At 35.7% G+C, this 24,023-nt stretch overlaps 1 protein-coding gene across 8 annotated transcripts in view; it reads right to left on the bottom strand.

Moving 5' to 3' along the window:
- The window catches only part of MAPK10 (mitogen-activated protein kinase 10), a 556,698-nt gene that overhangs the window by 27,363 nt on the left and 505,312 nt on the right, over positions 1-24,023 (bottom strand). For all 8 annotated transcript variants that reach the window (XM_045056131.1, XM_045056133.1, XM_019829272.3 and 5 more), the window contains one exon: positions 23,554-23,678. In XM_045056131.1, the coding sequence (XP_044912066.1) occupies positions 23,554-23,678 (125 nt within the window). The remainder of the gene's footprint in view (positions 1-23,553; positions 23,679-24,023) is intronic.

Here is a 24,023-nt window from a genome sequence, read left to right as displayed (position 1 = left end):
TCTGCTTCTTTTGTCCTAATTAAGCATACTATACAGTTTTGTTCCACTTTTTCTCTATGTGTTCTGCCATCTTATTGAAAACGCTTCATTTGAAAGCTTTAAATAGCATTTTCTTTCAGTGTGTGCATTCTCTATTAATTTGGCAGCTGGATAAAAGAAAATGATATTATGTCCTATTGAAACGTGCTCTGTTTCTTCACATTGACTTTTGCAGCTTGAGGAATGTGAAAAGATGCATGATTCATTGTAAGGTTTCAACCAAGAAGGGTGAATTTTAGTACAACGTTAGAACAGAAAACCCATTTAAAGAAATGTGCAAATTTTGATTTTGTATTTCCATGAATCTATACATATAAAATAGCTTTTCCAAATGTATCTTTAATTTTTTGATGAAGAGAATTTCCTAAAATTTTAACCTCCTCAGTGGAAAATAAATATTGAGATGGAATAATTTTTATTCCTATTGCATTAAATGATATGTACTATTTTACATTTATGTTTTGGCTAATGACACTTTTTAAGATGTTCAATTTTTTTCTCAAACTTTATATGCTGGTAGCATCAAGAAAAGTTTATTATCCACAATGGAGTTCAATATTTGCTTACCAGTCTTACCAACTAGCTTCTAAACTAATAAAAGTATAATAGATTAATGTATACAATTTATCAAAATAGCTGACTAAATTATAATTATTTTCCAGAGTTACATAGGTTGTAAACTTACATTGTAATCTTACTATGCAGTAACCAATGACTTGGTTTCCAATTACCAAAAACTTCAGTGCCTTCTAAAAGTAGGCAAATGGCAACTTGTAATGTACTATCTGTTGATTTTTTTTTTTAATTTCTTAAGCAAGTTTTAGGAACCATGGTTGTACTCTTGTATAGAAGTTCAACAATCTAATACTACAAATGAAGTAAATGTCCTTTAAAAGTCTGATGAGTTGAGAGTACTTCACAATGGGAGATAAAAGGTTATTAAAATCTGTCTCTGGAAACTAATATGATTAATTCTCCTTTCCTAAATTGTCTTACATTCAGATCCCAAGCAGAGCCCCAGAAATGCTCTCAGGAGTACCCTGGAAGAGCAAAAAGGAAGACAAGCAAGCAGGCATGAATGGCACAATAGAATGACCTTAACAAGAACTGCTTTCCAGAAACCAGACCGTTCTGTGTCAAAGAGTAAGTGTGAGATAAGAAATGAAGACTTGTGAGATTGAATCACTCCTTTAAGAAGTATTTTGTGGGGGGTGGGAGAGGGTAAAGAACTGGTAAGCTTTGACAATTTGGATATAAGGGGGCTGAGGAAAGAGTATAGGATAACTCCCAAGGGTTTGGTTCAATCATCTGGGTGGAAAGTAGTGCCATGGATTGAAAGTAGTACCATGAGGATGGGGGAGAGGGGTACCTAGGTGTCTCAGTTGGTTAACCATCTGACTTCCGCTCAGTTCATGATCTCATGGTTTATGAGTTTGAGTCCTGCATCGGGCTCTGTGCTGACAGCTCAAAGCCTGGATCCTGCTTCAGATTCTGTGTGTGTGTGTGTCTCTCTCTCTGTCTCTCTCTCTGCCCCACCCCTGCTCGTGCTCTGTCTCTCAAAAATGAATAAAAATGTTAAAAATTTAAAAAAAAATAGAAAAGGGGAGGAGGAGGTGGTGGTTTTGTGTGAATAGGGGATAAATCCATTTCAATATTTGACATGTTAATTTTGAGATGCCATTTTAAATGTCAGTGGTATTAGATTTGTAGATCTGGAATTCAGGGCAACTTTATGGGACCATGCCTAGATTTGAGAGTCATTTGTGGTAATTAAAATTAAGGCTGTAGTCAAAGATATGATTCCCAGGGTAAAAAGAAATTGGGGCTATAGGAGAGAACTCCTGGGATTCACAATTCTAGGGGAAGAGAAAACAAACAACATTGGAGACTGGAAAACAGGAGTGGTGTCACCATAGCAGTCAAGGGGTAAATATTTCAAGAAGGAGAATGTTGTCAACCTATTGAAATAGCAAAGACACAAGAGATGACAGTTTTTTTGGACTTGTCACCTAGGAGCTACTGGCGATCTTAGAGGAGGCAGTTGCAAGGTTTGAGAAGTGAACTACAGTAATTGTGAGTAAACAAAGGCTAATTTTTTTACAAAAAGTTTGGCAATATAGGTGGAAGCTACTTCCACTGCTAATGGCACGTTTCACTGATAAAGGTGTAGTAAAAAAAAAAAATACTGGCTTTTTTTGTTCTTTGAAATGAAGGGAGCTAGACAATGTTTATTGGTATAATCACCAGGGGAAACTGACAGGATGCATACAGAGAAAGAAAAGACCCACAGGCAGAAAAGAAAAACCACACACAAAAAGTACTGTATCCTGATATTTTCTGGACTTTGTGTAAGTGATTCTATCACAGCATTGTCACTTTGGGCTCCCCAACATGATCATCATCTAGCACCAGTCATACAGAACTGATTTTCATATATGATCTCATTTAGTCCTAACAACTCTCCTCTTCTAGTTATACAGCTAAAGCACAAAGAGATTAATCTATAGGTAAGTGGTGGAGGTGGTGTTTAAACCCAAATCTACCTGAATATAAAATCCATGTTCTTTGCAACCAACTATGGCTTATAATACAGTTCCTGCTGTATCCACCCTTTGGAAATAAATATACTTAAAAGTTTCCTTAGTTAAAAAAGCAAAAGAGAACAAGGAAAAGGTCAATAATGCTTTCTATAGCTGGAGGCACCCTTAGAATGCTAGTAATTAATATTACAAGAGCCAAATTTCCAAATCCACTCAATCAAGGGGTTGGTATGTGCACTGTATTGTGATGCTGCCACCTTGTGGTCAGAAAAAAAAGCAAACATTAAGTAAGAGGTGCTTGAGCGGGAGTTCATCATTTTCATCAAATTGCTCATACCCATGAGTTCTCAACTATGGTTGCGCATTGAAGCCATCTGTGACCTTTAAAAATGCTGATGCCTGAATTGTGCCCCCGAAGATTTCAATTTAATTGTTCTAGAGATCTGGGCATCAGGATATTTCAAAGTTCCCCATGTAATTCTCATGTGCAGCCAAGATTAAGACCTCTGTTCTAACTATTTATACAGTAATCAAAGCAAGTTTTGTCATTTGCTTAAGTACGCTTCAATTGTATACATGTAAGAGAAAATGCCACAGAGAAACTATATGATTTTCTCTCCGTCTTCAAAGATATCTATTTCTTGATAGAATAAAATGATTTGTGGACATAAATCATCATATGCTATGGTTTTAAAGAGGAATGGAGAGATTTGTGAATTGTAATTAAAGCAGATGTGAGATTTGTATCTCATAGTCAAATTCAGTCTTTAGCAAAAATGAGCGAGAAGAGTCTCTAAATCTCTTGAATCAGTTACAGATTTCCTGACAGGAACAATGGAAAGAGAACTGCTTTCAGAGCACCATTGACCCTGACACTAGTAAGATGCGTGACCTTGGGCAAGTCATTTTGTTTGCTGTGACTCTTAATTATCTGGAAAGAGTTTCATAAATTGCTTTGTTCAGGAAGAAACAAATTCCAAATATATAACAAATATCATTCCAGGTAATTGGGTAAATCTCTTTAGAGGACTTGTAATGTGCAGAGCATTGTATTATAATTTGTTATATATGAAAAGCACTAGAATTGTCTGGAGACCTCATATCACTAAGTGACCAAAGGAACCTTTGAAAGCTAGCAGTGCAAATTTTAATTATAATGTGAACTAAGAATAATTAGAAAGCTTAATTAAATAATGCTCTAGTGGCTTACAAGAAAGTTAAATTTAGATTTCTTTATTTTTCACACTGTTCTGTAGCTTTCTCAGTGGTTAGGCCACAAATTTATTAGCTTTATTCCATCAAAAAGTTTAATCATGTCTTGAAATGGAAATTCTCTTTACTGCTCCTTGGAAATTAAATTTTTCTGTGGTTCCTTAATCAAAAAGCTTGAGTGATTACATCACCAATCATGCAGTGCCCAAGTTATAAATCCTTCTTTTTCATTCATTCAACATGTAGTCATTAACCAACTACAATTCATTCTTGAATTCCACCACCCTAAACCCAAAATCTAATCATTTACAATTCATGTTGGTTTTCTCTTCTAAACATCTCCTTAATCTTTTGCCTATGTCTACCCTCAGACCACCATCAGTTCTAACCTATGTTATTACAGATTTGTCCCCCTGTCTTCCATCTTCCTTTTCTCTACTCCAGTATCATTTTGCAGACAGAGTGACCTTCTAAAAGTTCAAACCCCATAACGCTATTCCTCTGTTGGCTAGTTTTGAATGGCTTTCCTTCATGCTTAAGATAGAGTACATGCTCATAATGTTTAGTCACTCCTTCCTTACCTGGTTCCTGCCTACCAGCCCAAGTCATTTTTCACTTTTCTCCACTGTGTCACTCCCAACGATTTGTAGTTCTCCCAAACCTCTCCTAACCTTGGGATTTTGCATAACCCTTTCTTCTACCTGTATTTTTTCACTTGGATAATTCTCACTTTACCCTTCATGTTTCTATTTAGGTATTAGTCCCTCCAAGGGGCCTTCTCTAACCCACATTACTAAGTTGAGTTTTTTCCTGTGTGCATCAATCAACTTAAAATTTGGACTACTTATCACCCAACATCTACTGTTTCACTTCTCAATAGACTGGGGACAACATCTTGAGGGCAAAGATTGTATCTTTGTTCACCAGAGTCTAACAGTGTACAAAGTACATAACAGACAATCAACAACACTTCTTTGAGAAGATAACGTTTGCGTAAAGAGTTGATTGAAGTAATGAAGGAAGCCATATAGATACCTGAGGAAAGAATGGTTAAGGCAGAAGAAATTGCAATGCAAAGGCCCTGATGGGGGAGCCTATTTGGAATGCTAAGTGAACAGCAAGGAGGCCAGTACACTGGAGCCGAGTGGAAAGGGAGGAGTACAGAAAGTGAAGTCAGAAAGTTATCAGGAGCCAGATCAAGTAGAGCAATGTTTTCTAAACTGCAGTCATGAAACAAATGTGTGGGTCATTACTAGCATCTTTTAATGTAACTAAGAATAATGGACTGAGATAGAAAATATCAGAGTATGAAGGTTTTCCGTGTGTGTGTGTGTGTGTGTGTGTGTGTGTGTGTGTGTATGCTGGCTCACAATATAAAACACCTTTCTTACTATGGGTTATGATAACAAAATTTGGAACGACAGGGAAGTACAGCCTTGTAAATCATTGCAAGTGCTTCGAATTTTATTATAAACAGAATGAGAATCCAGTGGGGAATATTAATTGAGTAATTATGTCACCTGTTTCACATTTTAAGAGGAAAACTTAGGCACCCTGGAGGACAGACTACAGGGGGCATGAGAGGATGAGAAGACAAGTTAGAGACTAGGACGTGGTTGAGGGTAGAGATGATGTTTACGTAGACCGACAGATGAGGAGTGGTCCAAGTTAGGAAGTATTTAGAAGGCAAGGTCGGTAAGATTGGTTGAGGTTAATCATCATTTTCTAGAGCTTTCCTGAGGTTTAAATAAGATTTGGATACGAGAAAGGCTTTTATAACCACTAGAGAAGTGCTCAGCACAGTACAGTTGAATTAAAATTAAATATATTGATCATACAATATGCATTAGCCAGTTTTCTGCACTCAGTAGGTAAAGCTGAATTTCAGCTCCCAAGGAACTCGGCAGTGGAATTGGAAAGGACAGACCTAAATGTGAATATTTCAGCATAATATGTGATATGATAACTTCGTGTGGAAGATTATAAAGAAAAAATGTTAACTTACAATTTTGTGAAGGAAAAGCTTTTACTGCAAGACATTCCACAGGCAAAAGGCCACATTAGTCTCAATGAGATATTAGAAGACAAAAATGAGCTTTTAAAGGAGCTAGAAAAACATTCTGGGTGAAAACTCAGTACATTGAACACATATATTGCTGAGTCAGCCCATAAAGGACACATGTCATTTGTACCTCTGCCCTATTGTCACAAAACAGAAGCAAACGAACAGAGGGAAAAACTTCTATATTAGCACTTCTATATTAGTAACATGACTCAATCACAATCCATCCTAGGGACATTAACCAGAGAAAACCATACTCCTCTAATTAGCATAAATGAGCAGCCCTAAGATACAAATCCACGGTGGATACAGAAACATAGTTACAGAATTAGAAACGTTATTAAGGAAATGGATTTGTCTACACTTTACTGCCATTATAGAAATACTATTGTATTTTAACTTAAAATTTGATATTTTTTAACTTCCAAAATACTTTTATTTACTTAAAAATATGTTTTTATACAAATTTTTATGTTTTTCTCTCCTGCACTAATTTCTCTGAAAAATCTTCAGATATGACATAAAGTTTCAAGATTAATAAAATTTTTAATCAAGTATAAAAAGTTCTACTAATCTAATAATAACTGCCCCTCTCTGTGTATGGATTCAATGTATCTGGCACATTATATGAAAAAGTGTTCATGTACTACTTTTATACACAAAATGTTTATCAGAAAAATGTGTCAAATATTATTTTAAATACATTTTATTTATTTTTTAATTAAAAATTTTTTTAATATAACTTATTGTCAAGTTAGCTAACATACAGTGTATACACTGTGCTCTTGGCTTCAGGGGTAGATTCCCGTGATTCATTGCTTACATAGAACATCCAGTGCTCATCCCAAGTGCCCTCCTCAATGCCCATCACCCATTTTCCCTTCTCCCCCGCCCCTCTATTCCACATTTTATCAGTACGTAAATTATTAAAAGATCAATTTTGTGATGAAAAATATAACTTTTTAAAGGATATTGTGATGTAATGAAATGAACACTCACTTAGAACCTTGGTTGGTAGTCGGGGGACTGTGCAAAAGTCAATTTAAAATTCTGTAAAAGAGGAATAATGGTATCCAGCGGTAATGGTAAGGTTTCTTTTGGCTGGAGTAATGCAGAATAGAAACACGGGTGGGAAGGTTAAATAAAATAGTCAATATAAAAGTGGTTAAAAAAACTTCATTAAATCAAAGAATTATTCTGTAAACATATAGTGTGCTAGGAACATGTAGTGACTTAGATGATGCCAATGAATAAGACAAAACCCTTACCTTCAAACTGTTTCTACAGCAATACTATCTAAGGTATGTGTAATCAGGACAAAGCGTTCTGAGGAAGAAGGGTGATAGGATAGGACACAGAATCACCCAACAGTGATGGATTATTTCTAGTTAACAATTTGATCACAAGAATCTGACATACCCCACACATCCCACCAAGAATCATTGCCTTCAGAAGTGTTGATGAATTGATAACTATAATGAATTGATGACTGTTTCTGAGTATGTTGTGGAAGACAAAAGGTTGAAAATCACGTTTCTTCTTTACAAACACAATCCTAGAGAAATCTGTACTAATGTAAGGTATTATTATTGCCCCTATTTTTCCATTTAATTAATACATTTCATATAGTGGGTTTTCTTCAAACAGAGCATGTCTTTTAATTCAGTAATGAAATAGTCTAAGAACAAATTTAAAAAGAAAATAATTCTGAGCATTTTTAGTAAGATAGAAATAAATGACATTGTCATTTACTTTATGTCATATAGGTTAAAACTATTAGGTGTAAACTATTTCAATCATACCTATAGGCTAACAAGTCCTTCTTTAATAACATCATGTATTTTCAGTTTGCTGATCACTTTCACATATTAGACCTTATCTCTTAAAACACTGTTAGGTTGGATATTTCATAGGTGAAACTTAGTTATAACAATTACATCACCAAAACTATCTCTGAATCTGTTGTTCTTTTTTCATCCCCACTGCAATTTGAAGTTCATTTTACCATCATCTCTTAACTACTTCTCTAGCTTCCTAACTGGTCTTTTTCTAATATTCATCATCCTACCAATTAGAAAAAAAATAGTCTACCTAAAACACATATCTCTGATTGATATTCCTCCTGTCACTCCCCCTACCTTCAGCATGGGTGCTTCCTGGGAAGGACTTAATGGTGCTTCCTGCTCCTGTCTCCACTTACATTTCTCACCACCCTCATCCCTGGCCACATTGAATTCCTCAGAGGAACTGCAAGAAGGTCTTTCTTCTATTCTGGCATTAGGGTAGGCTGCTTCATTTGTCTAGGAAGGTCCTACTCTTCTACCTCCCTTTCACTTGGCTACTTCTTACCCATCCTTCTGGTCCTATCTAAGTCTTTTCTTCCCCCTGAAATCCTCCTTTGTCTATGAAGAGGTGGGTAATACATTATTCCTTTGACTACTATAGCACCTTTTCACAGGTGCTATACTTTAGTGCTACACTTTATTAGAGTGCTTATAATTTGTTACTTATCTATCAACCCTACCATACTGTAAGCTACTAAATAACAGGAACTAGGTCTTCTTATTAGTATAATTAATGAGTCCTCAATGGCCATGTGTAATTGAAGTTCAAGGTAGAATGAAACCTTGAGTATGGGTCTCCTCATTGTAGACCCTGAGTGGTCTCCATTGTGCTCTACTATCTTCCTGTATCATAACCTTGATCTCCACATTCTGTAGCTCCTTGTCTTCTTCCATTGCCCACATTGAGTTTGAGGAGCTACATTACCTGCTGCAATATTATAAATTAATTCACTGTAAGCCAAAAATTTTCCTTATATTGTTGCTAAGCCTTTCATGTGTGGTAGAGCTTAAGAACTCTTCTGTGAGTGTATGTGTACGAATTATGGCCAATAACAAACTTCTTTGTGTCATCAAACAAGAGAAACAAAGTAATGGAGCAGGGTATGTGAGCAAGCCTGCTTCAGAAAAAGAAATGGGGACACCTAGCTGTATTATGAAAACAGCATTCTGGGGCATTTTTGAAACAAAGTCACCAAAAGTGTTTTTTGCTGAACTTACTCCAAAATAACAAACATCTTTGATAAAAAAAAATTCAGATAAAGTGATTGAGGCATAGCATTTTATACATAACTACTTTTAGAAAAACATGAAAGGAGGTCAGTTTTCAAAAAGCACATAAAGATGGGAATCAGATTCTCCCTGGAATTGGAAGCTGTGGGGAATTTCTTTTGGTTATGAATTAAAAGCACTTTTCGTAAACAATAAATTCCATTCTTTCACAAGATATTGCAGGCCAATATTCTACAAATGACCCTGTGAATCTCATATTAAACCTTCACCAAGTTATGGAAGTTGGTTTTCATCATTCTTAAGACTGTCTTGCCATTAGAAAGGGACATAATAATTTTATTATAGCACATACTCTGTGAAAGACCATAAACTTTTAATAGACTTATGAAAAGGGAGTGTAACCTTTTCAATATTCTGTCTCATCTTTGGATGAATCCATTTTACCTTCTCCTCACATATAACAGATGCCCTGGGGCCTAAGCAATGGTTCTACACTTGGTAAGATAATGTTCAGATCCAGCCTTTTCCCTGAATCTGAAGGTTACCATGATTTAGCACTCAAGAATTCCTCCTGCCCACCCTTTTTCTGATTCTGCAGCTCCTCAAACTTCCAGTCTACAGACTTCTGGTTTTAGTACAGTTCTAATGGCATGCTGACTTCATCTCTCCAGTTTTCATTTAGGGCTAAAAAAAAGTAAAGATAAACATTCTACAGGTTTAATAACTGTTTTCACATGACCACACATACATTTTCATCATCATTAAGGATTATACTTTCTAATCATTTTCCCCCTCTATCCCTAGAATGTGAAACTTCCCAATTTACCTCTTAACCTTGATTGTATAACCAACTCTAGGCATGATTTCTGATACAAGATGGTTGATTCATTTAACTCTATGATCTCTCTTGCATAATGAAGAAATTATGCCTTTTTATGTGTTTTTTCCTGTTCACTTGTTTGTTTCACTTTTATATTGCAATGCACAACATAAACACCTTCTTGGATAACAAAGAAACAAAAATCTTTGAAGACAAACGGGAAGAGAAAAATGAATAGTGAAAAGGAAGTAAGTCATTCATTAGAAGAAACAAAATGGAAGCAAAATATGAGGAGTTGGACTTGCCATTATTAGGAAATCTGTCATTCTGTGGAAAATGCCACCAAAAAGCTGTAAACCAATTTTCCAGCGAAACTCTTGAAAGCTTTGGGGCGCCTGGGTGGCGCAGTCGGTTAAGCGTCCGACTTCAGCCAGGTCACGATCTCGCGGTCCGTGAGTTCGAGCCCCGCGTCGGGCTCTGGGCTGATGGCTCAGAGCCTGGAGCCTGTTTCCGATTCTGTGTCTCCCTCTCTCTCTGCCCCTCCCCCGTTCATGCTCTGTCTCTCTCTGTCCCAAAAATAAATAAACGTTGAAAAAAAAAAAAAGAAAGCTTCATAGCACAAGAAAACAGCTAGCTTCTTGAAAAGTAGATACTAGCTGTTAATTTCTATTTCTTGAAGAAATTTAAAATTATCATTTTAAAATTTAAAAATATCATTTTTAACTTGTCAGGGACCACAGGAAACTTTTTCATACTGTCAATAAACTTTAAAAGTCATAATAATGAAAATTGAAAGCATAGCACTTTATTTTTATCTGTAACTTCCAGTGAGACCCTTTCTAAAAAAGGTAAGACCTTCATAGATGAAAAGTTCTTTTCATGCAAATAAAAATGATCTCAAGGAAAGAAGCTAAAGCAAAGATTTTCTAAAGCAATGCATTAACTCTTTTGGTTATGCCTGTAATTTATAGCCAACTCCAACAGCAAATTATCCATAGTTTGTAGCCCCCTCATCCAAAACTTTCTGTGGTAGACTAGTGCTTCTTAAAATATTAAAAATTAAATTGGGAATAATATTTCCAAAAATGTCATAATGCTTCTGAACTACCATAGGCAATCTCTAGGAAGATGTACACATACAACTACAGGCATGTAATTTCAAGAATTTTTTCACAAGCCCTCAAAAACCTATCCAAGGAACCTCTAGGGTTAAATAAATCCTAGGATAAGAAAGCTTAGTGCTGGATCATGAGCTCCTAAGGGCAGCGAAATGTTTCCCTCACTTGTGCATCTTACCTTCTGTACAGTGCTCACCACAGTAATGGGAATGCAGTAAGCATGTGTTACGTTGAATTGTGCAGGATGGGCATATGTATATTTGGGGATTTTTTTAAAGGAGAATATCCTATTAAAAAGTCTACCATGTAATTAAACCTCATTGAGTTTGGTACAGACAGAGAAAAGAAAACATTTTAAGTAGAAAACCAGAGTAGATTTAGAGACATAAACAAGGCTAGCCACCAAATAAGCATTATTGCTCGGAATAGAACTAGGTGACCTTGAAATTACAAGGTTTCTACATAATAATTAACACGTGGACCTTGTAGAAAACATCACCACCTCTGCAGTTTCTTTATCAATAAAGGTTGTATATTGAAAACACTCATAATGATAGGAGGATGAGTACAAGTGCCTTAGAGCTGCACTTGAACTTACATACACACAGTAGTTTAGGAGAGATTCTTTTATGAAAGGCAAAAAAATTGTGGGGAAGAAACAGTCTAGTTTGATTATTTTAGCAACACTGCAGGGAGGCAAACAAGGAAGGAATGCAAATTACCAAACAGGTTGTGTTTCCTAGCGATCAGCCATTTTTATGACCTATACAGGGCGAAGCTGTTGAACAGAGATTCTCTCTTCTGACCTGCTTCCTATTCTTTCCTCCTCTTTGTATTCTTGTTCTTATTATAAAATTTTGTAAGTTTTCACTGACAGAATACCTTATAAGTTCCAACACTGACTTCTTTGCTTATCTTTGAAGAAGCAGCTCTAAAAGGGGACAAAATTATTTGTGTTTCTTTTTCTTCCACAGTTTATGAATTACACTACTTTGTGGCATCCTAGACAGATGCTATAATTGAATAATTTCTTCTTTCCAGGATGAAAATATTAAGAAAATAAAATACACTCTCACAAATGTCAACTTTCTTGTGTTAAGTAGATGGATCTCACAATACCTAGGAGGTCAACTAGGAGAGAAGAAAAAATTGTATAGATTTGGAAGAACATGACAGACATATAACTCAGCCTTTCAAAGAGCAGCAGATGTGGAATGTTCTAGAAAAGTACTTTCTGCTCCTTCCCCACCTTTTGAAAAGAATTCTCCTTCAGTGATCTACTCAAGAGATTAACAATATTCACTGGCTAAAGGGCTCAATGTAGTACATGAAAAAGAAAAACCTGAGCACAGAATCCACCAGTCAGCAAAACAGGTATCTCCTGAGAATGAACTATTCAGCAACTCCAGCTCTGACATTCAAGAATCTTATATAGTGGGTTCCAAATATCCCAATGATTTGAAATCAAGAAGAATGTTTTTCTTCAGTAGAACAATTTGCTAAAATTAGAGACAAATGAATTAGTGTTTGAGTGAAGTACATATTTTTTCTTGTAAGTCATGTAGGGAGAGGGGCCACTTAAAGCAGGTGGCTAAATCTATGTACAACAAACATTTTGACAAGCTCTCACCAACACAATACATGGCATCAAAACAATTCCAGTGTGATTCAAAAGATATCTTCACTTTAACAGCTGAGCCACTGGGCACATGAAATCTACTGCAAGTTATATTTTCTCTAGAAGGCAATTAGTAAATTGCTCACATTTTGCTGCTGAAAGAATACATCAGCATGAACAGATGGAAATTTAGAATTCCACAAATGGCAGATATTAGAAATTAGAGACATTGATGTAACTTTCACCAAGCAAATGAGAATCACAAAATATGAATTGCTCTTTCTATAATTAAACACATAATTAGAATGCGTCAAATTCACATCCATTGTAGCTCATGTTTCTTCCTACTTATTTCTAAATTTATATACTCTGAGTATAACAAACCTACTTAGAGTTCACCTCCCCACTGAAAGGGTCTTCCATGACAGATAGATGGCACCAAGCTATTTCTCAAATTAAGCCTGCCAGGGTGTTGCACTAGCTTTTTCACAGCATGCAGTGTGCTGTAATAATACGAAATCATAAGACTCAAAGAGGTACTCCTTGTGTCAGGACAGATGGAGAGAACAGCTGACAGAGGGATTCAGCCAGTTTATTAACTCTGTGTGAGTAGAACAAATCATATTTAAAAGAATTCATAGGAACATTTAGTCTGTGAGTTGCACACAGATTACTGTATAGACCAGACTAAAGATGGATACTTGGGAAATATTTAGACTGATTGTCAAATTTAAAAATACATAGTGAATGCCATATCATACTATGGAAATGAAATTCCTAACATTAAATATTTCAGGTACTTTTTTAATGATTCTTTTCCTTGCTCTTAAATGAGGTAGATTATTCTACTTGTGAAAATATTTAGAAGTATTACATACAATTTTTGTGTGATCTTTTTAAATTGCTAGAAACAGCATGAGAAATCTTTTTGAGAGTGATTCTGTTTATAAAATTTCTATATAGGAGTTCCCTGAGAAAACTCAATTCGTGTGCTTTATTATATACAGGTATGTCTAGTTCTAAGTGTGAAAGAAAAAATTATACAAGTTTTCAAATTTAATTTCAAGGAGAAAGAACATGATTGCAAGAATCTAAAAAATATGTAAAGGGGATTTCTTTTTTTTATTTCTTACTACAAGTAGGTGTACCTCCTATATAGCGTCAAGGAGCAAACTAGTAATAAGATCACTAATAAAATGCTCGGTCATACTCAGAGACATAACATCATTTGTCTTTTTTCCTTTAATGAAAAGCAATGGAGGCAATCAATAAATTTTAAATGTTTAAGAGAAACTAGTTTTCTTATTATTTTGGTGAAATATAATTTTTCATCCTCAATAAAAATTTTTAGATTGTTACAAAAAAATTCTTAAATAACTCAAATGTTGCTAGTTATGCTTATTTAAATATTTAAAAGGTCTTTTCTATATTTTGAGAGTTACTACTAAGTGTTTTATAATACACTTTGTGTCCAAACTGCCTTCCTTCTCGGGTTCTCTAAACAAAAATAACCTCTATAAACTGTTTAAGCTTGTGTCTGTTCCCCCTGGGGGAAATCAGGAACCGGTAGTCTCTGAATTTCAGATTGATTACTTCTTCAGAAGCTGTCTTAAGGACATGCCCTAACCTTTTGATATGATTTACCACAGGGAAATGTCAATTACAAAGATGTTAATGCCCTTTCCTCTCACTGGGAGAGATACAGCCTATGCAGAAAACTGTTTTCCTTTAGAGTTCATTTAAATCATCTCTTCTGGATACTTCGCGTTTAGCACAACAGTGTTAAACTTGACTGATTTAACAAAGAGATTCTAAAATATTTAAAGCAATCACATACACATTTATTTAGTGGTTTATTGCCGAAACGTGGACAACTACTGATTAACTGAACATTAGATGCATCAAATTCATATTCATGGTAGCCCATATTTTTTCTTATTCCCAAATTGATATATACTCTGAGGCTAGCAGAATGCATTTAATGCATTTATAATTCAATATATTTATAAGCTTACTCTTTTTGTTTTAGGAACTTATAAACTAAAGGGAATTTAGAAGAAGACAATTGGCTAAGCCATAGTTAATGAAGACAAAGATAATACAAACAATAAGTCATTCACGAAGTAGGTTTAACAGAAGTTAACACATAAAATTCATAAACAAATGATATTAGTTTTTACTATAAAAATATGTTCAAGAGAATAAGAAGTAGAGAATGAGAATAATTCCCACCATCATCCTCAACCATTTGAATTTTGTTTGAAGGCTCCAGAAAGTAAATATATTTATAGATGAATTTTTAAATTATAAATGCAATCTTTCCATTACTTAGTATGCCAACTTCAGAATTCTTTGATTATTCAATAATAATCTATGCATTTCAGTTACTAAAACCTGGTCAGGACATTGATTTATATTCCAAGCCAAATAATATTGTTTTTTAAATCATAGCTAGAGATCTTTGATCACAATTTGTTAAGTAAAATTCAAAGCAATTGATGCACATCTAGCTAAAGATTAGAAGATAGTCATTGCAACTTAGTTATAACTGGTTAATATTGACAGGGACAAGTTATTACAGATTCTTCTTACATTCAGAAAATTACACACTAAACAAGTTAAATAGTGTAATAAAACCACCCTTATTTGGAAGAATTTATGTCCAGAGATGATGAGTTATAAGATTCCAATCAATAAAAATTTCCATTAGCTGTTAATTTAATAAAAGCCCACCAACATCAAATCAATGTTTTTGTTTTTTATTTCACTGCTTAATCACCAGCACCGATGTCAGTGGGATATACAGTTTGGGTTCAATAAAATTTATGGAATGAATTAATAAATATTAAACTGTTAAATAATCAAGATCTATGCAAACAGTTTCATAGGAGCTGAATAAAAACGCGAAAAGGGCTAAGAAGAGAAGGAAAGACTAAGAAGAAAGATATAACAAAGAGGTGGGTGAGAAAGAAATGCAAGCAACCTTAGAAAACAGATGGTTGAATCTCTCATTCCCCCCAAGCACATGCTTGGCTTCACAAGCTTTAGCCTCCTCATCAACTACATAACAAACAACTGAAAAAGTGACACCAGCAGATAGAAGGAAGAAAGCATACATACTCAATTAAAAACCCAATGAGAAATACTCTTATGCCAAGACTCTCAAGTTGGCATAGTCCTCGCGATTCTTTAGAAAGAAATCACAAGATACTTAAGAAAATGAAATAATTATTAGGGGTTACTGGGGGTAATGTTTGCTTCAATTTTACAGTAAGGCCCCTGAACACCCCTCCAATCTCCAAAGTTTTCTGCTTTCCAGATTAAGTCCATTTTACTTCAGTTTTACTTAGAATTTTAGAGCTACGAATGAAGAAAGAATGGATAGGTGAGTACCAGCCCTCAGCCTATTTGCCCATAGATACAGTCCTCACCCTTCTTTTTTCTTCTCTGTGTCTCAGAGGCTGGCCCCTGAAGGCTGCATTTCCCAGGCTCATCTATCAGCTGGCTTAGAACTGCTAACAAGAAGGGAAACACTGCTAGGAAATGGGGAGAGTGGAGAAAAACCAGAGAATTTCTCTTACTTCCTCTTTCCAGAAGCAGCTGTATCTCTTCTATCTCCATAACTCCCACTCCCACTAGATAGACTTAGGCCCCAGTAAACCAATTCCTCTTTTTAGGGTTGGTAGTAGCTTCCTCTGATTGCTAATCTCTGGGCTAATTGCTAATCTGTTCCAAGAGTACCTGCTCTTGAGACTTGCATTCCAATCAGAAAACACTCTTAGTTTTGCCACTGTTTAAATGCCCTTTAATGTGGCATCTGCTCAGAACTCTGACCTTAGACCACATGTCTCTCCTGAACTATTATCTCCCTGCCTGATCTGATTTGTCCACATATTGGCATCAGCTCTCACTCTGAATTGCTTAGACCAAGCTCTGGAACCTACACTACTTTGACCATAGGCTTCTGATTCTCTTTTCAAAGCTTTCTGATCCCATGCTTAGTCCTATTCTGCTTTTCTCATCATGGTTTCTGGTCCTGTGTTCCTGCAGCTGCTCATAATTAGAGAGCTGATACTCTAAATGTTGATATTTGCTGAACAGCCACTCTACAATGATCTCTAAGCTCTCATTTAAGCTTTACCTTGAACAACAACAACAAAAAAGATTTACCTTGCAAATATTTCTAGGCATATGCAACATTAACATTCATATATCTATTTGCAAATGATATATCTGATAAGGGCTTAATATCCAAAATATATACAGAACTTATACAACTCAACCAATTTCAACATCAAAAACAAAAACAAAACAAATAATCCAATTAAAAAATGGGCAAAGGACCTGAATAGATATTTTTCTAAAGAAGACATATAGGCCAATAGACACACGAAAAGAGGCTCAAAATCACTAATTATCAGGGAAATGCAAATCAAAACCACAATGAGATATCACCTCACACCTGTCAGAATGGTTAGAATCAAAAAGAAATAATGAGGGTCGGCAAGGACATGGAGAAACAGAAACCCTTGTGCACTGTTGGTAGGAATGTAAATTGGTGCAGCCACTGTAGAAAACAGTGGAACAGAACAGAACAGAAACAGAACAGAACAGAAACAGAACAGAACAGAAAAGGTTCCCCCCAAAATTAAAAATAGAAATACTATGTGATCCAGTAATTCCACTATTGGGCATTTGCCCAAAGAAACTGAAAACACTAATTCCAAAAGATATATAAACCCTTATGTTTATTGCAATATAGCCAAGATACGGAAGCAACCCAAGTACCCACCAATAGAAAAATGGATAAGAAAGATGTGGTGTGTGTGTATGCACACACACACACACACACACACACACACTGGAATATTACACAACCATAAGAAAAGAATGAGATAGTGCCATTTGAGACAGCATGGGTGGACCTAGGGGTTATCATGCGAAGTGAAATAAGTCAGACAGAAAAAGAGAAGTATCATATGATTTCACTTATATGTGGAATCTAAAAAACAAAACAAATGAATAAACAAATAAACAAAAAGCAGAAGCGGACTCATAAATACAAGGGACAAACTGATGGTTGCCAGAGGGAAGAGGGTGGGAAGATGGGCAAAATGAATGAAGAAGAGTGGGAGATATAGGCCTCCAGTTATCATAATGATGAAGGTCATAATGTTGAAAGTACAGCACAGGGAATATAATCAATGGCATCGTAATAGTGTTGTACGGTGACAGGTGGTAGCTGCACTTGTGATGAGCAGAGCATAGCATGTAGACTCATTGAGTCGCTATGTTGTACAACTGAAATTAATGTAACACTGTGTGTCAACTATACTTCAATTTTTAAAAAAGGGAATGGAACTCAAAAATAAAGAAAAGAAAATTTATATATCTATGTCACAAGAAAATGGAAAATAATGCATATTTCCTGTATGGTTGGTGGTCCTTTTCATATGCTCTCTTTGGTAATGACCGATAAGATACAATGGTACACAAGGAGATGGTTAAAACAATGTTAGATAGTAACTCTCCTCAAAGAGCATGAAATCTATGATGGCTTTGCAATAAAAGAGCTTAATACAGTCAGGTTAGCTTGTTCCTATAAATCCTTTTACTTTCGGCAAAAAAGAACATAGTCCTTAAAAGAATGAAATAGTAAATAATAATATCAATAAAACATTTAAGACTCCATTAATTACCTTATGTTACAAACAGTAATGTGTAACATTACTGACTATTCTGGGCTTACATTTTCTAAGTGGTTTATTTTAATTGAACTTCAGTGCTAATACATGTAAGTGTTACTCAGTTTCCGGGGTTATACTCTCACTGGGAATCTGAAGACCAGGATGTAACTCAGGATCTGTATAGATAGATTAAATTCCCACCCAGCCTGTCCCAATTCCCAAATTAATCTTGAATTAGGTAAGAAATAATGAATCAGCTCAGCACTGCCTTGCTTCCCTAATCACATTCTACCCAAACCGGTTGGGTTAGTCACACATTTACTTTGGTCTCTATAAGGATGGCATGTGTATTTATACTCTCAATTAAAACATTTCCAACCTCTCTCCTAAGTCTCCTCCTCAGCCCTAGCTCCACATTCCACACCTCTGTTCTAGCATTCCCTCCTGTTACTTTGACTCGGCTACTATACAGAAGGTCTTGTGTTGCCTGCCACCACTTTGCTGGCCTCTCAAGTACCCAGGGCTTGCCCACTAGAGAGAAGAATTCCTAGATACAAGCTGGCTGACTGGTTCAGCTTGCCTCTCTGCCTAGATTCCCAGAATAATGTTTTGACTATTTAGGACTGTATCAGGGACTCTCTGAGACAAAGCCTTCAACATAACAGTGTATTTGGCTGATCACTGTGGGCCATGAGCCCGGTCCCCAGTACCCGTCCCACCTTAGATGATGGTTCTAGTGTCAGGTTCTGATCCTTCCTTTTGGTCATGAATTGACAAATAAAAAAAAATGTCCTTCTCTGACTCCCTACATTCTTATTTGCTATCTTTTGAGGATTACTTTGAGTTTTGATGCCTTTGGTTGGGTAGCTGAACACCTCACCTCTTCCTCTCCTCCCTCTCCTGTTCCATTCTCCCTCCCCACCCCTAACAATGCAGAACAACCATAGAAGCCTTTCTCAGAGTGCTCTAGAGTTTCTGAGAAAAATAACACCGTGCTTACCAAAAAGGTCACATCCCATATTTTTCTTAAATTTCCTTTTTATATGCCCCAAAACGTGGTTAATCAACTCTTCCTTAGCTTGCAGTTCATGCTAATGCCCCTAAAATATGTCTATACCCCTACTCCTAGAGGTTGCAAAGTGAAAGCCACCCTCTTCTCTGACAGAAACCTTAAACTCAAGAATCTGGTAGAAACAAGGCAATGATCTTCACTGTTTCTGTATTTCCCTCTAACAGAGCACAGAGGAGATATTTAAAGTGACTCTTTGGGGAAAAAGTCCTGAATATCCTTTAGTTTCATAAAGACAGTTACAATGAGGATTTACGAATATAAGATGCCTTTATTTTGGATTGAATAAATGGCACCAAATTCTTACACTTTACAAGGTAGAAGTGAGCATATATCAACAACAACAACATAAAGGACCAAATTTTTAAAATTTTGTAGGAGCTATATAATTTCCAGGGATTAATGTTATAAATGTTGTAGAATATTTCTGCAATTCCTTGACCAAATGGTCTTTTTTACTAAATATATGTATCTTCCCAAATCTCAAAGGTAGTTGAGGTTTGCATGTAAAAGTCATAATAGTAATAATAATAATAATTATTATTATTATTATTATTATTTATATGATCCTCACTGGCTGCAGTACTGTACTAAGCACTTTATGTACATTAACTCTTTAAATTATCAGAGGAACACTATGCATTATGAATGTTCTCTCTTTTTAGTTAAGAAAACTGAGTTGCAGAAAGGTTAAGAAACTTTACCAAGGCCAGCTAGTAAGTGGGAGAGCAGAAATTTAAACTTGTCTCATCTTTCCTACCTGTGGACGATGCCTACAACTGAATAAATTGCACTTGTGTATGTTTTTGCCCTCTTGGTGAATGCTGAAACAGAGTTCGAATGCCTTTCAGCTGTTTCATGAAAAAGCACTGACATGAAATGCGGCTTTTGCACTCTGTTTGGGGCACATTCTCTTATTGTTCTGAACAGTATTTGAATAATAACTTGCTAATAATTTGAGCAGTTGTAACTTCAAAACTCTGTGTGCACTATTACACAGATCACTATTAACCTTGACATTCAATTTTTAAATTTTCAACTTCATGGTTGCATGAATAATTTTCTCTCTTAGAGTTATGACAGCATTCATAACCTCTTCTCTTTTCATTTTAGTACTTTGGCACTTTGGGAAACGTGATAAGATAGGTATAGTAGGATTAATAGATAAGTACACGTAGCATTTCTCTCCTCTCCTTTCTACTTTTCCTGAAGACATCACATTCTCTTGCGGTTTCTCCTTTATCCCTCTCCACTTGCCTCTATTTTCTTTCAATGAAACATATTTTTACTTCCTCTTGTCTTTGTATTTCCTTCCCTCTATAACATCACGTGAGTTACTTGAAAGCTGCTTGAACCTGGAGATCCTAGATAACTTCTAATCATAGAAATTCTAATTATTTGATACTTCCCCTTGTTTGGAATATAGAACTCACCAGAGTTTACTCTGTAAAACAGCCTTGGCAGTCTTGGCAGAAAATATATCACTCCGTAATAGCTTTGCCATGCATCCATAAAAGAAGGTCGTTTTACTTTAAATGTATGTTAACATGCAATAATAAAGGCATTAATTCTAACCATATTGCAGAAAGTATAGTTGACTACTGCTTCTAGCATCTGTAAGATCTGTCTCTTCCTAGTTGGCTGATCTTCATGGTTGTGACTTCTATAATACATTTTATAGAGTAATAAATTAATTATTTTTAATGTTTATTTTTTTGAGAGACAGAGACAGAGCGTGAGTGGGGGGGCGGGGGTGCAGAGAGAGAGGGAGACACAGAATCCAAAGCAGGCTCCAGGCTCTGAGCTGTCAGCACAGAGACTGATGTGGGGCTCAAACTCACAAACTTTGAGATCATCACCTGAGCTGAAGTCAGACACTCAACCTACTGAGCCACCCAGGTGCCCCAATAGAGTAATAATTATCCTTGCCCTATGGTCAGGATTCTAACCTATTCACTGCAACATGTCTAGATATAAAACATATTTACCCTCTATAACCAATGATCCCAATCTAGATGTTAAATACTTGCTTGTTCTTCTGTGCATTAACTGATCCTTTTTCCTAAACCTTCAGGCTCTATCAAATCCTTCCCCTAAAATTCATGTCTTGTGTTGTTACTATCCATTACCCAGGATGACAATATTGAAATGAGTGAGAAAAATGTTCTAGCCATTTTAGTGTCCTAAGTTTTATCTTTTTATCCTTCAAAGAAATTCTTCATTAAAAGTTAAAATACATTTAAAAACTCACTGATGCTATTCATTAATATGTTGTTATAGATTCTAAACAACTGTCCCTTTTATAGGCAACATAATTACAAGTGAATTACAAATGCAGACTTTATGACTCCAATTAAACTCTGGGCCACAATTCATTAAAAACAGATTACACACATTATATTAGATGGAGAGAAAAATAAATATACCACCTGATTTGAATGATCAAAATAAATGAGGAACAGCAATTTCAAATAATTTATGTTTGTCTAAAATTTTTATCAACATAACCTAGAGTATTTTCTTGAAAAACATCAAAGAAGAATTTTATGCTTACTTTTCACATACCTATAAATCATACTTTGTCTTATTTCATGGCCTCATTCTACCCCCAAGAACTTCTTTGAAAGTATTTCCCAAAAGTGAGAGACTAAAAGTAATTCCATTTTTTACCTATAAAAATATGATGATTTTATTTTGCAAGAATCAAATCAAGTGACTAAAAATTAATTCTAAGCAAATTGAAATTTCAACATCATTGTAAAACTGCTTAAAGACGGGGCGCCTGGGTGGCGCAGTCGGTTAAGCGTCCGATTTCAGCCAGGTCACAATCTCGCGGTCCGGGAGTTCGAGCCCCGCATCGGGCTCTGGGCTGACAGCTCAGAGCCTGGAGCCTACTTTGGATTCTGTGTCTCCCTCTCTCTCTGCCCCTCCCCCGTTCATGCTGTGTCTCTCTCTGTCCCAAAAATAAATAAATGTTGAAAAAAAATTTAAAAAAAAATAAAAAAAATAAACAAAAACTGCTTAAAGAGAGCAGATCTTAAGAAAATGTCATCAAGGATTGTTAACGCCATTTCCACACTTGAGAGACTAATTTATCACTGAAGTGTTTTCTCCAAAATTTTTGAATGCTTAAGGATTGGGTTACTATGAAAAGTAGTTTTTTTTTAATAGTATGTCTATAATATTTAATTCTACCTAATCCTCACTCCCATCTGTTGGATCTCACTTCTCCAGTGAAGGATGAAGGGATAAGAATTATGTCAGTTTGAATCCAGCATCTCGACATGGGCAGGCGCACAATGAAACAAAAGGAAGCTTAAACAAAGCAAAACTATGCTTAAGCAAGAAGACTGAGAGAGAAAGACACGAGACAAGAAACCAAAAGAGTATTTCAAAGAATATTAAAAACCAATTCAAACAAAGTAATTTGAAGTCATTATGTAAAATGAGGTTAACATTTAGCAGGGGTATTCTAAGAATTTGAGGAGAGTTTGGTGCTTTTGGGAGAAGATAACATTGCTGACAGTAGCATTTAAAAGAGGGACAAAAGGACATTCCCATCAAGAAGCCTATACAACACACATGGGCAACAACAATAACCCTTTGCCTTGGCTCCACACAGAAAAGGAGAAAGGCTAAGACATAAGAAACAATTTGGAGAGAAGAGAAGATACTGAATGGTTAAAAATAGTAAAAAAAAAAAAAAAAGTTATGCTTCTGAGAAGATTCTTAAACTATGTCCAGATTTATAACACATATGTATAACTTACTCCGGTGGTCAATTTAGAGTCAACCTGAAATATTCTGCATTGGACTACCTAATTTTTCTTATCTAATCCATGTAAGGTTTCACTAAGTCACCAATGGCCCGGGAAAAGCTCTACCTGTGAAATGTTTGTAGTGCCACTCTTGACTAATGGCAGGCATCTTATCAAGGAAAGAGAGGCAACGCCACATACTCTCTGTAATGATTTCTGCTACTTAGTTTGTATCAGGACAGGCTGATAATTCAACATTAAAAAGGGGGCCCTGGAGGTGTTAACAATGTAACAAAAACAAATGGATGCATTTCATGGACAGCTAGGGCTTTTTGGACTAAGTCATTATCTCTCACAGAAAATCCTGGAAAAAGAAAAGCATGTAAAATATAGGTAGAAGAGAACTTCTAGAGGGGAAGGTAATAACTTTGTGACAGGAATTTTATGAAGGTGCTTTGTGTGCGCTCTTGGGTTCTAATTCTTTCCATTTTCACCACTGAACACCCAGTTTCTCTGGTGTGTTTATGGAAGGAAAGTAAGTCAGTCTATGCCTTACCGCCTCCACTTCGGCAGGGTCGTACCAGACATTGATGTAAGGGTGTTGTAAGGCGTCATCCACGGATATCCTTTTTGCTGGATCAATCACTAGCATCTTTGACAATAAGTCCCTGGCTTGGCTGGCTGAAACGAGGAGTGAGAGAAACAATTAGTAACATTTTGATTTTGGCAGGAAAATTTATGGGAGGGAGAGGAAATGAAGAAAATAAAGATAAACTAGCACCTCCCTTCCAAACACCAGGCAAATTCACCAAGTGATTAGGGAAATGCAAAATGAAACAATGAAATATTTTTTATGCATCAGATTTGAAAAAATTAAAGATGGCATTGTATCTACTAACGCCAGGTAATTTGGTTCCTGTTGGTGGGAATGTAAATTGATACATATTTTTAGTGCAAATTTGGACCATCCATTAAAATTTTAAATGTGAATACCTTATGATCTAGCAGTTCCACTTTTAGGTATAC

The sequence above is a fragment of the Felis catus genome, chromosome B1, assembly GCF_018350175.1.
Source record: "Felis catus isolate Fca126 chromosome B1, F.catus_Fca126_mat1.0, whole genome shotgun sequence".
Classification (NCBI taxonomy): Eukaryota; Metazoa; Chordata; class Mammalia; order Carnivora; family Felidae; genus Felis; species Felis catus.
This window is presented reverse-complemented; position numbering and strand designations above follow the sequence as displayed.